This window comes from Alnus glutinosa, chromosome 6 (assembly GCF_958979055.1).
Source record: "Alnus glutinosa chromosome 6, dhAlnGlut1.1, whole genome shotgun sequence".
NCBI classification, from domain to species: domain Eukaryota; kingdom Viridiplantae; phylum Streptophyta; class Magnoliopsida; order Fagales; family Betulaceae; genus Alnus; species Alnus glutinosa.
This window is the reverse complement of record NC_084891.1, coordinates 25,075,326-25,089,933: the sequence shown is the minus strand read 5'-3', so window position 1 is coordinate 25,089,933 and position 14,608 is coordinate 25,075,326. Positions and strand designations below refer to the sequence as shown.

Here is a 14,608-nt window from a genome sequence, read left to right as displayed (position 1 = left end):
GTTTGATTTAACTACTTTAAGTTGAACTAATAGGCGCACTTATTTTGCACACACAAACTGCCACAAAATAGTGACTGATCCTGTTCCCATTACTTGAGCTCACAATGGGAGTTTTAGGTTTAAATGATTTTTTTTTATTTTTTTTTTGTCAATTCATTATGTTATGTGATTGACTGTTCATGCTTTATACGTGGTTGCACCTCTTGACCCCATTCAGAAAGAAGTGAATTGTACATATCACATATTTTATCACTCTTGATCCCATCCAGAAAGAAGTGAATTGCACATATCACATATTTTATCCTGTGTATGAATTCATTGAATTGTGCAGTTTGAGTGGGAAGGTCCCGAGTCCTGAAATGGGTTGAATGAACTATTTTAAATTGACCTAATATTACCCACACTTATTCTGCGCACGAACCTGCCATTAGGTAGGTTTCCTGGTAGTGATTGTTCCTGTTCCCATTACTCCAGCAATAAGGGAGAGCAAATATCCTTTATAACCACCAGTGCATTGTATTCTGCATGTCTTGACAATTCTTGCTTTATAGATGGTTGCACTTAGGGGTGTAAGATGAGGCTAGCCACTCGTAAACTCGGCTCGGCTCAGTTAAACTCTATTCGGTCTCAGTTTGAATAATAAATGAGTTGTTTGTGAACACAATAATATTTTCGAATGTTAAATGAGACATATTCGTATAAATTCGGCTCGGTTTGGATAAGCTCCTATAAAGTAAAAACTCATATAACTTTATTTTTACAATTTTTTTTTTTAGTATTATTCTCATTTTGTAAAAAGGACACCTCAAAGTAAAATGATTTTTTTTACTAATACGATAGATATAACTTAAATTATTATTGTGAGTTTGGTTTTAGAAATTGGTGCGTGCATGAATATGTTTGTGAGTTGGATGTATATATATGTACGTGTGTGTGCGTATTTATGTATGTGCATGATTAATTTGCATACATATTACAAAATATACATATAAACTCGAGATTGGATTATTTAAGATTCAAATTCATTTATTTAATTAACTCTTATGATAAAATTTTAATGATAATTAATTAACTTATGATTAATTTGAATTTTTGGAAAGATAAATAATCATAATATTTACTTTATATGGAAAATGAATAATTAAAGTGAATAAATTCGAATTCGTTTAGAAAATAAATGAATCAAGTTCGAACAAAATATTTTGTTTAATGATAAGTTTTTAAAATAAAATAAAATAAAATGAGTGGAATTTAAACATTTATGACAACAGTTATGACATGGATTAGGTGGTTAGATTAGATATTCTTGGTTCCGAGGATTGAAGTTGGAGCCATCTACTACAATTACAGCATCTCATAAATAAAGTCAGCTCCCCATTAATAGGCGGTAGAGCGGAGATGTTTTTGAAAAGAGTAATGTTTCTTACACAACTCTCACACAACTTTTGCACAACTCTAACTACTTTTTGTTATGATCAACCATTGGATTTGTTTTCCAACATGTGGATCCTAAATATTCAATGGCTGATTTTAAAAGAAAGTTGTTAGAGTTGTATAAAAGTTGTACAAAAATTGTGTAAGAAACATTACTCTTTTGAAAAGAGTAATGTTTCTTACACAACTCTCACACAACTTTTGCACTACTCTAACTACTTTTTGTTATATAACAAAAATTTCTGATTTAGACTCTAACCTCGTTAAATAACAGAAATTACCAACCCAATTATAAATTCAGTTGCCATACATTCAAACCAAAATACACAAAAGCATAAAATCAACCCAATTTTTAAAAACTGTTTGATATTTTTAAATATTTATTAATAATATTTTTTTGAAAAAAAGTGTTTTTTTTTTTTTTATTAAGAAGTAAGTCTTATTAAATTAGTCTGTAGAGGCTTCTAATTTCTGAGGCTTCTCTTTCTCATATTTTTACTTCTCCCAAAAAATATCAACTTTAAAATATTCTTAATTTTTTATTTTTTTTCACTTTTTATATTGCATCAACAAATTTTTTTATTACTATTTAAATAAAAAAATTCACTATAATACAAATATTTTTCACTTTTTCATATAAATTTTTTTCTATTTTATATCACATCAATCACTTTTTATTACTACTAAAAAAAAAAAAATCTCACACCAAATGGGACTATTTTAAATTAAACCAAACAGGAATATGTAGGATCCTATACATTTTAAATTAAATAAAGTAGAGTTACTTCTAGGCGAATATTAAGTTTTACAAATTTAATATATATTATTGTCATTTAAAAAAGTTTAAATAATCTAAAATTGTTTATTAAATATGAAAACTGTGGTAGTTAAAAATGCATTCATTATTATGTAACGTAAGTGAAGCGGAAATCTCTAGTTCGAATCTCTTATTTCTCCTCTTGCGTGGACATGTCACCCAAAAAAAAAACAAAAAAATACAAAAAAAAAAAAAAAACAAAACAAAACGCAAGGGAAAACAGTCATTGTAACTCATAGTTGTCGTCAATAACTCGTGAAAACGACTTGATGACAAATTGTCAAAGCCGTCTTTGACACTGCTTTCATATTGGCACAAAGAGGTCTGGAAATTGGAAGAAGAAGATGATGTAATATAGTTGATTATTATTATCATTATTATTATTATTATTATTATTTCTAATTAAAAAAGGCATGCGAGATTAATTGTAATTATTTTAACCGAGCGTAACCGTATTATCGCATGCTTCAGTTATAGGTAAAGCGGTGGAAACTGTACAAAAATAATCTAAATAATGAATACCGTTAGACACCTTTTTAAATCTGACTGAACCATAACCTAATACAATTTCATCAGGGTATTGGTAAGACTCAAGACAGCAAATACCAAACAAGTTTAAGAACTTTCATTGCAAGAGTCGAACATTCACCATAATACTTATCCGACCACTTAAATTAAAATTATATAAATTATGTAGGAGACTGAATCACCACCAAGTGATATAGTTGAATTATTATGTCAAACATAATTTATTGGTGTGGTAATTACAATACAAACCTTTTACCAAGATATGTTGATGATTGCTTCTGCAGACCCGATTTGACGAAAAAAGAAGTGTATTAGTGGCCTTCCCTTTAACATTCCACCTAACTGGAATCTCATTCGCATCCCAACTTGACCTTCTTTTATTCTTTTATTCTTTTATTTATTTATTTGTGTGTGTGAATGGAATGGTCCTTAATTAACCATTTTCAACCATTTTCCTTTTCTTTTACTTTGGTTCTAATATTCTGTGTAAGAGAATTGTGTTCTGATGTCGTACACCTGGAGTTTTGCTTATACGTGTGAGTTGTGACCCAAGGCTGACGTCAAATATATACCTTCTTGATAAACATTTGTTGGAAAATAAATTAGACAAATATGCAACATATGCTGGTTACATATCTCGGAGACAAATCTGAAAAAAAAAAAAAAAAAAAAAATCCTGCATTTTTTGTTATAGAAAAGAAAATGATTCTTCATGGATTAATTTGATTAATTGATTCATAGCTAGTTGAGAAATGCTGTAAATTATTATTATTATTCACAAAAGTAATTATGTTGCCAATTAAATCATGACCAAATTAGAGCATTTATAGTGACGATTTTGCTCAAAATCACGTCTCCAATGAGCTCGTCGCCTTTATCGTCAAATTGAGGATTGTCAGAAATCCTTGCCTGATGAGACGAGGGTTTCGTCAATCGTTTCTTATTATTTTCCAATTTTTTTTATTTAATTTTGCGGGAGAAGTTCGTTGGTCACAGAGGTGGAAAGCCGGTTGAGGGCAAAATCGATCGAGAAGATGCCGGCTGTGCCAAAAATTTAGGGCAAAATCAATCGAGAAGATGCCGGCTATGAGGAAAAGCCGGCCATTGAAGAAGTTGGTCATCGTGGAAAGCTGGTTTCGGTGGATCTAGAAGCAGAGAAGGTTGAGCCTCCATTGGTCATTGAAGAAGCCAATTCGCAATGAAAAAGCCAGCCGTCGAGCCTCTCCACAGGTCGTCGAAGAAGCCTGTTCGTGATGAACAGCTGGCCGTCGAGCCTCCACCGGTCGTGAAGTTGTTGATCGTTGACAGTTGGGTCCGGTGGAAGTCGATTCTAAAAGGTTAGAGTCTTTTAGTTGGTTGGTTGGTGGAAATGTTGATAAAAAAAAAATAGTATTTATTTTAAAGTATATAATATTTAGAAAGTTTGATATTTAGAGTTTTTGAAAACTAGGTAACTAAAATAACAAAAGTGATATTTTTAGTCAAAATTTGCTTAAATTTTGACAACTTCACTACAAATGCTCTTAGAACCCCTTATTTTTCTTAATTTGGCTGAGTGATCATCTAAAGCAAGGTGATTATTTACGTGAAAATTATGTGTTTTAAATATGAGTAATGCTATAAAAAAATTTAAAAATAAGTTGGAATTGCAACTTTAGTATTGTGGAATAAAAGTATACTTTTTAGCACTATTTCTTAAATATCTGAATTGATTTTTTTTTTTTCTAACAAAAAAAAAAAAAAAAAACTTTTGGATAGAATAAAAAATTTCATAAAGCTTTGAACAGTTGAAATTCAGGTAACTTCCCATATCAAATAATTAATTGTTGGATATTAATTAAAATATGTCCTATTTATTAACGTAGGTTCGTACAGTGTTCCTGTGCGTCGCTTTTTTCAACACACTGGAATGACGTCATTGACTCAAAAGCACTCAAACCGCGTAGACAGACAACCAGCTCACTGATCGTCGTGTCCCTTGTGGGCAAGAGTACTCCAGACAGAACGCAGTTAGGCATGGCGGCATGGCCCATCTTCTTCTTCATCAAAGCCAAACCAAATTCTCTATTCAATTCTATCGCCAACGAAGTATGGTCCAAGTCCAACTTATAGTACTCTTATTAACAGATCGAGTCAACGCTGCTGTTTGTAGAAAGAAACAACCCAATTCATTCTATTCATCCATCATCTTATATATTAATTATTATAGTTATATATGCACCCTTCTTGAAAAGCTCCGATGATTAAACATAATAATTTTATTTTGCAATAGAAGATCTATAGAACTGCTAACAGATCCAAACCAATTAATCACACAAACACAAGACTTAAATATATATATAAACCACAATATTCCATTTATTTGATTATACCAAATGAGTGCACTTCGATATTATTACAATTTCTAGCTACAGAGAACATATATATATATATATATAGAGGAGAAGTTGATCAACTTTCAAGGCTTGTGCTTCTGCGTGTAGATATAATCCAGATGAGCAGCGAGTGTCCTCCTCATCAAGCACTCTTCTTTCCCTTCTACTCCTTCACAACTGTCTTCAACCTCGGCGTTTTCTGCTATAACATCCTACATGTATTCCGAAAAAAAGAAAAGAATCAATGGACAATAGAATTTTTAAGAAAGATAATTAAATAAATAAAAAACACGAGGGAATAAAATATTGGAGTGTACGTACCCCATGTTGTTGGGTTCTAACCAGAGAATGATCTGATCCTGCCAAGACAAGAGGCTCCGGACGAGCGGCTTGGGTTAGCACCAAGCTGACGAGAAGTGCAATGGTGAAGAGGGTGCTAAGCTGAGACATGTTTTTCAATGGGGTTCTAGCTTTGTATGGGAGACTAGTGCTGCTGCCTTCTCTATTTATAGTGGTCTAGGCTCACCCGAAAGGTGATCAACTAATGTCACCCTCAAGCTTTTACAGTGGAGTAGGCTAAACTCATGGACCTGATTCGTTCAATTCGCATCCAAAAACAAAAAATCTCTCGTTTGGCAAATCAGCTTTAGTTTTAGTTTTTGTTTCTTAAAGCTGTTTTCTTAAAATTTTCTGATTTTTTTTCTGCAGCTGTTTTCCATAACAAAATAAAAAATAATTTTCAATTTTTTTTTTTTTTTTGGCCTAAAAAAGCGTTTGGTAAAATATTGTATCATCAAACAATTTTTTAAAACAAAAAACTGGTATAATCTCGTGTCTATATATATATATAAAAGAGTTTATTAAAAAATGTGTGTGTTATATATTATAAGTATACGCTATAATGCCATAAGTCATAATTTAAAATAATTTATGATATATGTCATATAATATTATCATTTATGTCATAAGTATACTAATTAATATTTATAGAAGTACAGAAATAATTAAATATAATATATTATTTATGTGTATATGTATAAGTATATAATTATATGTATAATTAACAACAGCACGTAAATGCGTTTTGCTGTTTTGAAAACTGTATAGATAATGTTTTGACCGACAAAATTAAATATATAATCTGAACCATTGAACAATTGATGGTTTAGATTAATCTAACTTTATGGATACCATTACAGAAGCTTTTCTATGCTATATGGATAAGAGCGAGTAGCGTGCATGTGTACCGAATATATATGATGAGGAGCATTGAACTGATGAGACATGAGAACGCGCGGCCTATATATTCTGATGCGGATTTTGGCAGGATTTCACACTTAGTCTGAGAGACCCGATTCAACCACAAAAGTTGTATACGTAGAATCTGCAATTAATCACTGGTCTGAATGGATGATATCAAGTTTGACTAAATCATGCACCCCAGTGAAACAAACTATATATATTCATAGTTTTTTTTCTTCTTTTTTATAGATAATATCTCATAGTTTGTATTTGTCTTATATTCTTTATATTTAATGCGAAAAGTTAAGTGCATTTCACCACCCTTCACCAAACTTTCAAACTTTCATTTATTATGGATATTAACTCCATCCGTGTTAATTATATACTATAATAATTTTTTTTTTTATTAGTTGTCTATACGGAATTTATTTTCGTTATCCCCAAAAAAAAATTTTTTAAAAAAAGTCTAACAATATTAATGCGTTGAAAAAACTCATCTTTTGTGTGGAGGCTAGCTTGTTATTTAAAATAATAAAACAATACTGAAAAAAATTATAAAAGAGAAGTGGTCAGACGATCAAACCACTCACAATGTTAGAGGGGGCAACACGATCAACTCTAGCTTGTGGAAGTGGCCGCACAGCCTCCTCTTCTTTGTTTGGACTTTGGGGTGGTCTCTTGGCAATTCTCTTTCTTTCATTGAGGGTAGACGTAAGACGGAGACGAATTCTCTCTAGTCAGTTTCAACTAGAGAGGAGCTGGTATTTTATAAGTGGAGGACAAATCCGACAAACGACCATCCATTCTTTTTCATTGGGATGACTATATATATATACATATGAAGTAAAAAGTCAATGTCCCCAAGTGAAATTATGAGCATGTATTTTTTCAAAATAATCATGTTGGTGTTTGTTTGTTTGAAAACACTAAAAATTTTACAAAATAAATTTCTTCTTGGACCCACAAACAACTATTTTCAAATGCGGACTCTATCTAAAACATTCTCTACTTTCCTTCCCATCAAAAACTCTTTTTTAAATCAAAATTTAAAAAACACTTACTAAACATATATATAATTAAAAGAGAAGTAATACATGCACTACAAATATATAACTCTAAAACACATTAAAGTGGGGTTCACATATTGTCCTTATCCTTCATCAAACAGGTATATTGTCGCTTTCCCTTTAATTTCAATAATGATTTTCAAAAAAAAAATAAAATGAAAACCTCTATTATATAAGGATTCTATTATATTTTGACTTTTTGAGTGGTACCAATTTTTTTTAAAACGTATTAAAATCCATCGAGTATTAATTACATTCAACGATGTCGCATCGATCCCCGTACACATCAAAATTAATTGCCTTCATTGCTCTCATGCAAACCATTTAGCTAAGTCAAACTTTCACACGCCGATAAGGTGGGCAACCGTTCGCGTTCGCTTCTCGAATTTAAATTTGTATTGAAGTATGCAAATAAAATTATATTAGTATAGATTAAACTTTTTAATTGTAATTTTTTAATTTTATATTAAATCCGGGTTAGATATATTTATAAATCATGTCAAAAATTAAATATCTTAAGTCGAGTTCAAATTATATTAATAAAAACATATATATATATATATATATATATATATATATATATATATATATATATATATATATATAAAAGACTCAACTCAATTACTTTAAGCAACAAAGTGAGCTGAGATAAAGAAGAAAGCTCCTTCGATCGCTTGAGGTTGTAAAATATCTCCCAAACTCAAACTCACAGCTCAGCATTTAATTTTTGTTCAGTGTGGATTGATGATCGACTGAATTGTGTCAAACATGAGCACCTTGGGGGTTGGACTCAAAGTTGTGACTTACCAAGTGGATGCCCGAGAACATTATAATTTATGAGTCTAGGATGTCTTCGTTCGAAGCTCAAAATTCTAAAAATTTTCAATTTTTTATACATATAATTTTTTTTTTCAAATATTTAGCAATAAGTATTTTTACAAATTTAGTTAAAATTTGACCAACGCTTCAACTCTTGCAAATTCTTTTCTCAAAAAAAAAAAAAAAAAAAAAACATTTTGGAGAATTTTAACACATCTCTATATGATTTAACAGTAATGGAAGGGTAAAATTGAAAAAATGGATACATTAAGTTGAGAGTTTTTTAAGTTTAGGAGGACAATTATAAATATGATAGAAGTTCCGCCCTGCGCGGGGGCCGGGGGGGGGGCGGTGGGTGTAACTAAAGTTTTCCCTAAAAAAGTTTAAAGAAAAAGTAAGTTTTGTTTTTTCTTTTTAATTTTATAGAAGATATTCTTGTTATTTTGAGTTGCGAAAGAGAGATATTAAAAGGCTCGTTTGCTAACGTTTTGAGGATTGTTTTTGAACTTTTTAGTTAAAAAATAAAAGCATTAATAAAACAAATCAACACATAAAATACTTCCAAAACACTCAAATATAATTTTACATTTATATTACATCACAACCAAAAATAGGAAGCATTACCAAAAGAGCCCTACAACTCCAATGATAGATTGTGGGACATTACAAAAGCTGAAATATTAAAAAGCACATTAAAAAAAAAAAAGAAAAAGTAATGATAATAAATGCTGATTTGGCCCAATACCTTTTGATTTAAAAGGGTTAAATGTATTTAACTATGTTTTCTTTGCACCAACCCCTAAGACCCTATAAGTCCCTAAGTCCATGGCGTTCCCTTTTGTTAGAAAAACAGGAAAAACCAATAGGGCTACAAGACTAGAAGAAAGTGGGCTTCAGAATGCGGCCTTTGCTGTGCAGGCCCAATGTTCCAAACCCATTTGCTATCCCCGAACACCCCACGCCCACTTCGAACTTATAAAACGAAAGATTCCCTTCTAACGTAAGAAAAAGAAGTTTGGCAGCTCCATTATACTTCAAAAACAATGCATTTGGATTCGAGAATATTAATTAATCGATATGAATTTGAAATTATGGTATTTATTTATATGTTTCTATTGTTAAACAATGGGGTAGTTTTAATGCAGTACTTTCTTTTATTTCTTTTCTTTATAATTGAGTTTACATAAGCTTGCTTCTGTATTTTTATATGCAAAATATATAGCTAACTAAAATTTATTTTATCTGTTTTAACTAATGGGTATCAAAAGTGTTAACAAATTTTCTGGAGCTGACGACTTGGAATCTTGGACAACGCCGTGTATCAAAGTTCACAAGGTTGATGAAATTCAAATGAGTGTTCTTCAAGTTGTCTGCAAAACAAAAGGGGTCGTCGGGGTGTCCCGGCAACGCCTCCTCCGATGATCAAGTTAGAATTGGTGGGAAAAAACCTCTTTAGAAAGAAGAAGTGCGTGTCTATTTAGAAAAAGATACCTCTCTTTTTTATCAGCCCAAACCTTTTATATGTCTGCCCCTCTTAAATGTCCTTCATGTCAACATTTATTACTCGAAGATGCTTTTCTTTTCCTTAATTAATTTGAGCCCATGAACCCAGGCGCGTATACCGATCTCTACTTTCTCTGATCGGCGGCGGACGATCATCGATTAATAAGACAAAAATATTAATTAGAAAGAAGTCTCCCACTTCATTTCAAATAGCTCCGCTCTTAGCTGTAGACTCCAGCTCATCTCTCTACCATTTCAATCAATGGCGGGAAATTCCTTAACAAAAAGCTACCATAGATTCCATTATATATTATTTCTCCATATCATTTTTTTTAATATATATATATATTATCTTTCTCTATTTCAATGTAATCATAAGGATTGTATTTTTTCAATGATAACTTTTTTCAAATGGTCATTTTTTTGGACAGTTATTTGCTATAAAGTGTCGGCATTATTATTAATATTATCATTATTATTATTATTTTAATCTGAGATGGTTCACGTGAGTGTGACCTAAAAACGGCAAAATAAATTTTGTCCTATAGACACATTAAAAAATATTTACAATTTCTTTTCTCAAAGTCGCATAGATATATTAAAATGTTGCTATCGTGTAAGACATGAGATTCCAATTGTCCAGCAATGAAACACATATCAGGACTCAAAGCAAGTTGTATGACGTTTGAGAGGCAGATCGGGATGCGTTGGTGAAAAGAGAGACACAACAAGCTGTAGAGAGAAAGGGAGAGAGAATTTTGTCCATCAAACAATTAAAATTAACTTGATCCTCTTCTGTTCATTCTTGAACTGGCGGGAGAGGATTCTTGTCAGCATATAAAAAATAGTTGCATCACAAATGCATTTTGTACTTAATTTAATTTGTATATTTAAAATAAGATACTTTTTAATGAATTGGTTAACTATTTTAATCTAAAGATAAAAATGACTGAACCATGCATTAATTAGAATGCTGTTAATTTGTATGCATGTTGGTGGCCGGGAGATCTAGACATTTCCTGTGTCTATCTCACACATATGAATACACGCGTGAATGTCTTGACATCAAATGATATATATTGGGAGAAGTAATTGCCATTTGTCGGCCAAAAGAAGATCTGCCATGTTAAGGTTTTCTCCATCTGTGTAGAGACTAGAGTAGGTTTGTTAGCTGGGAACGTAATGAGATGGGGTCACCTGGGTATTTGATATGATGACACGCACTTTCACCTTCAGCTCTCATCATTGTCTTCCTCCCCCATTCGATTTTTATCTTATTAATTCGCACCCTCCTCCTTCCCTTCCATCACATCGATCCTTCATCTTTTCTTATATATTTTTGGCCCACACGCATCCTTCATCTTCTTGTACTAAAAGTTTCTAACGTAACTGCTCGCAGTACGTAAAATTTATGCGCTAACGTGGCACTACAATGTTATCGAGAGGTGCAAAACAAGCATAAATATAATTCTCTCTTTGTTGTTATCGAGAGGTGGCCAACCACCTCTCTTTAGGTTTAGGAGTATTCGGTCACCCATATAACCTTTGAAAGTGATTGCGATTACTCTGAGCTTTCATTTGGTGCAAAACAAGCATAACCATATTTGGTGCACCATATTGGCCGTCTATCTTGCCCTAGATTTGGTGCTCACTACCACAGTCACGTGGTGGTCGAGAGTTGCCGTCAATACAAAAAATATAACAGCATAACAATTTATTTCACAGCATATATAGGAGAGGATACTCAAGATGAAAGAATAATGCGAAAATACTGTCACCGATACTAGTTGTAAAGGCCCATGTTAAAAATTTGTGAGTATCATAGACGGTACCGAAAGGTTTTAACTTTAGACTAGCTCTAAAATGAGCTGTAAAAGCAAATATATATATATTTACAAGTACATAATTAATGAGTTTCTACTTTGGACCGTAAGACAGATGACAACAAAATCATTATATCCTAAGGTCCACATATGAATATGAAGTCTTCTTCGCAGCAAAATATTCAAATGGAAGAGAGCTAAAGGAGTTGGGGTAAAGATTCCGATATTAATATACCAAAAGAAGCAAAGGAGGGCGGCAACAGGTGTAGCCTAGACGCTGTAATAAATGAGGCAAAAAAGAGAGTATGGGAACCAAAGAGAGGCAGGAAAAAAAAGTTCATAAGGGTAGGGCCGATTATTCAAGTGATTGATAGTTACAGGACAGGGACATCTCACTCCTAAAAGAAGCCTTGATCTTATTCTAAGACGTGGTGTGGAGGAAGGAAGCTCCATGGCTGAGAACGAGAAATTAAAGTTTTTGTGTATGAGTGTTTTTGTTTTTTTTTTCAGAGTACTGAGAGAGATCTCTCATATTCATGGTGGACACACAATATTGATTATTAGAGAGTATAATTTTTTAAATTACCAGGAAGTATTATTAATTTTCTCGTTTTTATGAATCTTAGATCAGTTTGTAAGAAGGTAGATGATATATACGTACTTGTTAGGTCTTTAATTTGTTTAATTTTCACCAATCTTATTGAAAAGAGAAATTAAAGGGAATAACTTCCTTTTTTTTTTTTTTTCTTTTTTTTTTTTTTCTATTGAAACCAGAAAGGGAATAACTTTTGTTTGTGTTATTCCGAATTACATTTAATCTCTTTTGTTAACATATACTATGGATAATATATAGGGAAAATCAGGTTACAAATCCATTGTACTTTTTTGTAATTTTATATTAAGGCATCAATTATCAATTTCATAAATTTAAGACTCTAGTTTACATCGCCTATTTTAAATTCAAGACCTCTATTAATATTTTAGTTAGAAATGACATAAAAATACAATTATAACCCCCATATTAAAATTAAAAAAGAAAAAAAAACTAGTGGTAAGATTGAATATATATGACGATAGTCATTAATGGTTCAGCCACTCACAGTGAATCGTAGCTGCCTCGATCATTAGAGGTGTCCTCGCCCCTTCTGAATGGGGTGGCCAAAAGCCACGTTAATTAAGAGGCAGTTGGAATCGATCACGACCAAACCATGATTTGAAAGTGGCTCCACCCTCTTTTAATGGAGTGGGAACAAGCTACCATGGATGGCTGGGAGCACAACCGGCCATGCATGGTTGTGTCGCCTCACGACCACTGCCATAGTTGGGTTGGGTTTTTGTTTTTTTGCTTTTTTTTTTAATAAAAAAAATATTTTAAGGACATAATTATTTTTTTACATTTATTTACGATAGAAATGTTGAAAGAGATCTCGAATTTAAAATGTATTTTAACTCAAGTATGTACGTATTTATGCTACTATATATTTGTTTTGTGCATACATACAATGCATAGAAAATTTTGAAAACAAAAAATTGTGAAACAAGAAATCCAAATAGATTATGCATTATATAACCTATAAAATAAAATTGCTTCCTCAAAAAATTAAATATTTAGAATATGAGATGCTGAGAGCCCTATTTTAACGTTTAGGGACCTTATCTAGCTAATCTAATGTCACTAAACCATTCAACCATAGTGTGAATTACTAGTAAATTATGCTTTAGAAAATCCCCATTTTATTTATTTAATTCTTCTAATGGAAGGTGAGTGATATTTCAGTTGCTTTTTCTTTAATCCACGATTTTTTATTTTTTTTTTAGTATGCATGATATTTTAGTTGTTCGCAAAGGAAATTGTCGGTGAGAAGTCATCAGCTAAGCAGTTTGTGGGAAATATATGAAAACGACTTGTTTTATGGACCGCATGGTTGAATGGGGATCAATACGTACGACCCAATCAACCCCCTAAACGACGCTAATGCGAATCAAAGATTCAAATATTATATAACCTCACGTTCATTATCACTAAACTAATGCACATTAGTAATTCCTTAGCTTTGTGAAGGGCATACATTGGATTTCTCAATATTTCTCTTTAGAAACATTAACAAGAAGTCCTTAATTGGCTGAGCTTGAAGCCTCTCAAAACTCTCTGATCTTCCTGAGCCGGCCAACTCTCCAACTCATGGCTGCCACTACCTCTTCGAGCTGTGCTGCCTGCTTCAGCTTTGAATCCAAACCCGTCGAGCCCAGGCCCCGGACCTCGTCGAGCCATGGCTCACCCGGGTGCGGCAAGATTGATGGGGTGGCTATGTGGCTCATCAACGGTGTTACGACGGCTTTTTTCGCTTCTTTGGAACGATGTTCTTGCATCCGCATCGCTACTGAAGATGACTGTGATGAAGCCAATGACTTGCCGTTAATTCTCAACGATGGAAATCTCAGGCCCGATGGTGGCACTAGCCGGAGGAGGACAGGAAAAGGCAAGAAGGCCGGGGGAGCCCTTCTTGAGGACTAAGAGAGTTTTATGATAACTAAGCGAAATCAAATCAAATTAAGTTCTTTTTTTGGTAAGTGATTTGTGAGTTCTTTGGAGTTGTGGAGCTTGTTTCTTAATTATAATTATATATATATATATATGGTTTTGGAAGGAATGGCAACCATGAAGAAAAAAGAGTTATCAGTTATGTTTACTGCAATATTTGAACCTTAATAAGTGCATGCTTTTCATCTATGTTCTGTAAATCTTTATACTATGTTAATTTGCAACTTCTTTACTTCAATTTTTCTGTGAGAGTTAATGAAGCTCAAAAATGTCAGTTTTTTGCCTTAAATATATAGCTTTTGGGAAGACTATATATATATACATGAAAGCCTCTGATCATCAGATTGGTTCCATATGCCAGAATCGATGGATAATTAATGGTTGAATTAATTGTTGTTTATCAATTTTATTTTTCAATTTTTGGGCAATTTGGTCTCTGGAGATCAGATGATTCGATG

General features: G+C 32.4%; 1 protein-coding gene across 1 annotated transcript; it reads right to left on the bottom strand.

Moving 5' to 3' along the window:
- Positions 1 to 5,113: 5,113 nt before the first annotated feature.
- On the bottom strand, positions 5,114 to 5,652 carry LOC133871388 (phytosulfokines-like). The gene is made up of 2 exons (XM_062308836.1): positions 5,476 to 5,652; positions 5,114 to 5,366 (listed from the first exon to the last, which is right to left on the bottom strand). Exons 1-2 carry the CDS (start codon positions 5,602 to 5,604, stop codon positions 5,238 to 5,240), a joined length of 258 nt encoding a protein of 85 aa, XP_062164820.1. The 5' UTR covers positions 5,605 to 5,652; the 3' UTR covers positions 5,114 to 5,237.
- Positions 5,653 to 14,608: the final 8,956 nt, after the last annotated feature.

What these genes read in the sequence shown, in the direction of transcription:
- LOC133871388 (XM_062308836.1), bottom strand. Translation starts at nt 5,604, where the DNA reads ATGTCTCAGCTTAGCACCCTCTTCACCATTGCACTTCTCGTCAGCTTG. An exon ending in TTAGAACCCAACAACATGGG is followed by an intron (nt 5,367 to 5,475) that starts GTACGTACACTC and finishes GAATACATGTAG; the next exon opens with GATGTTATAGCAGAAAACGC.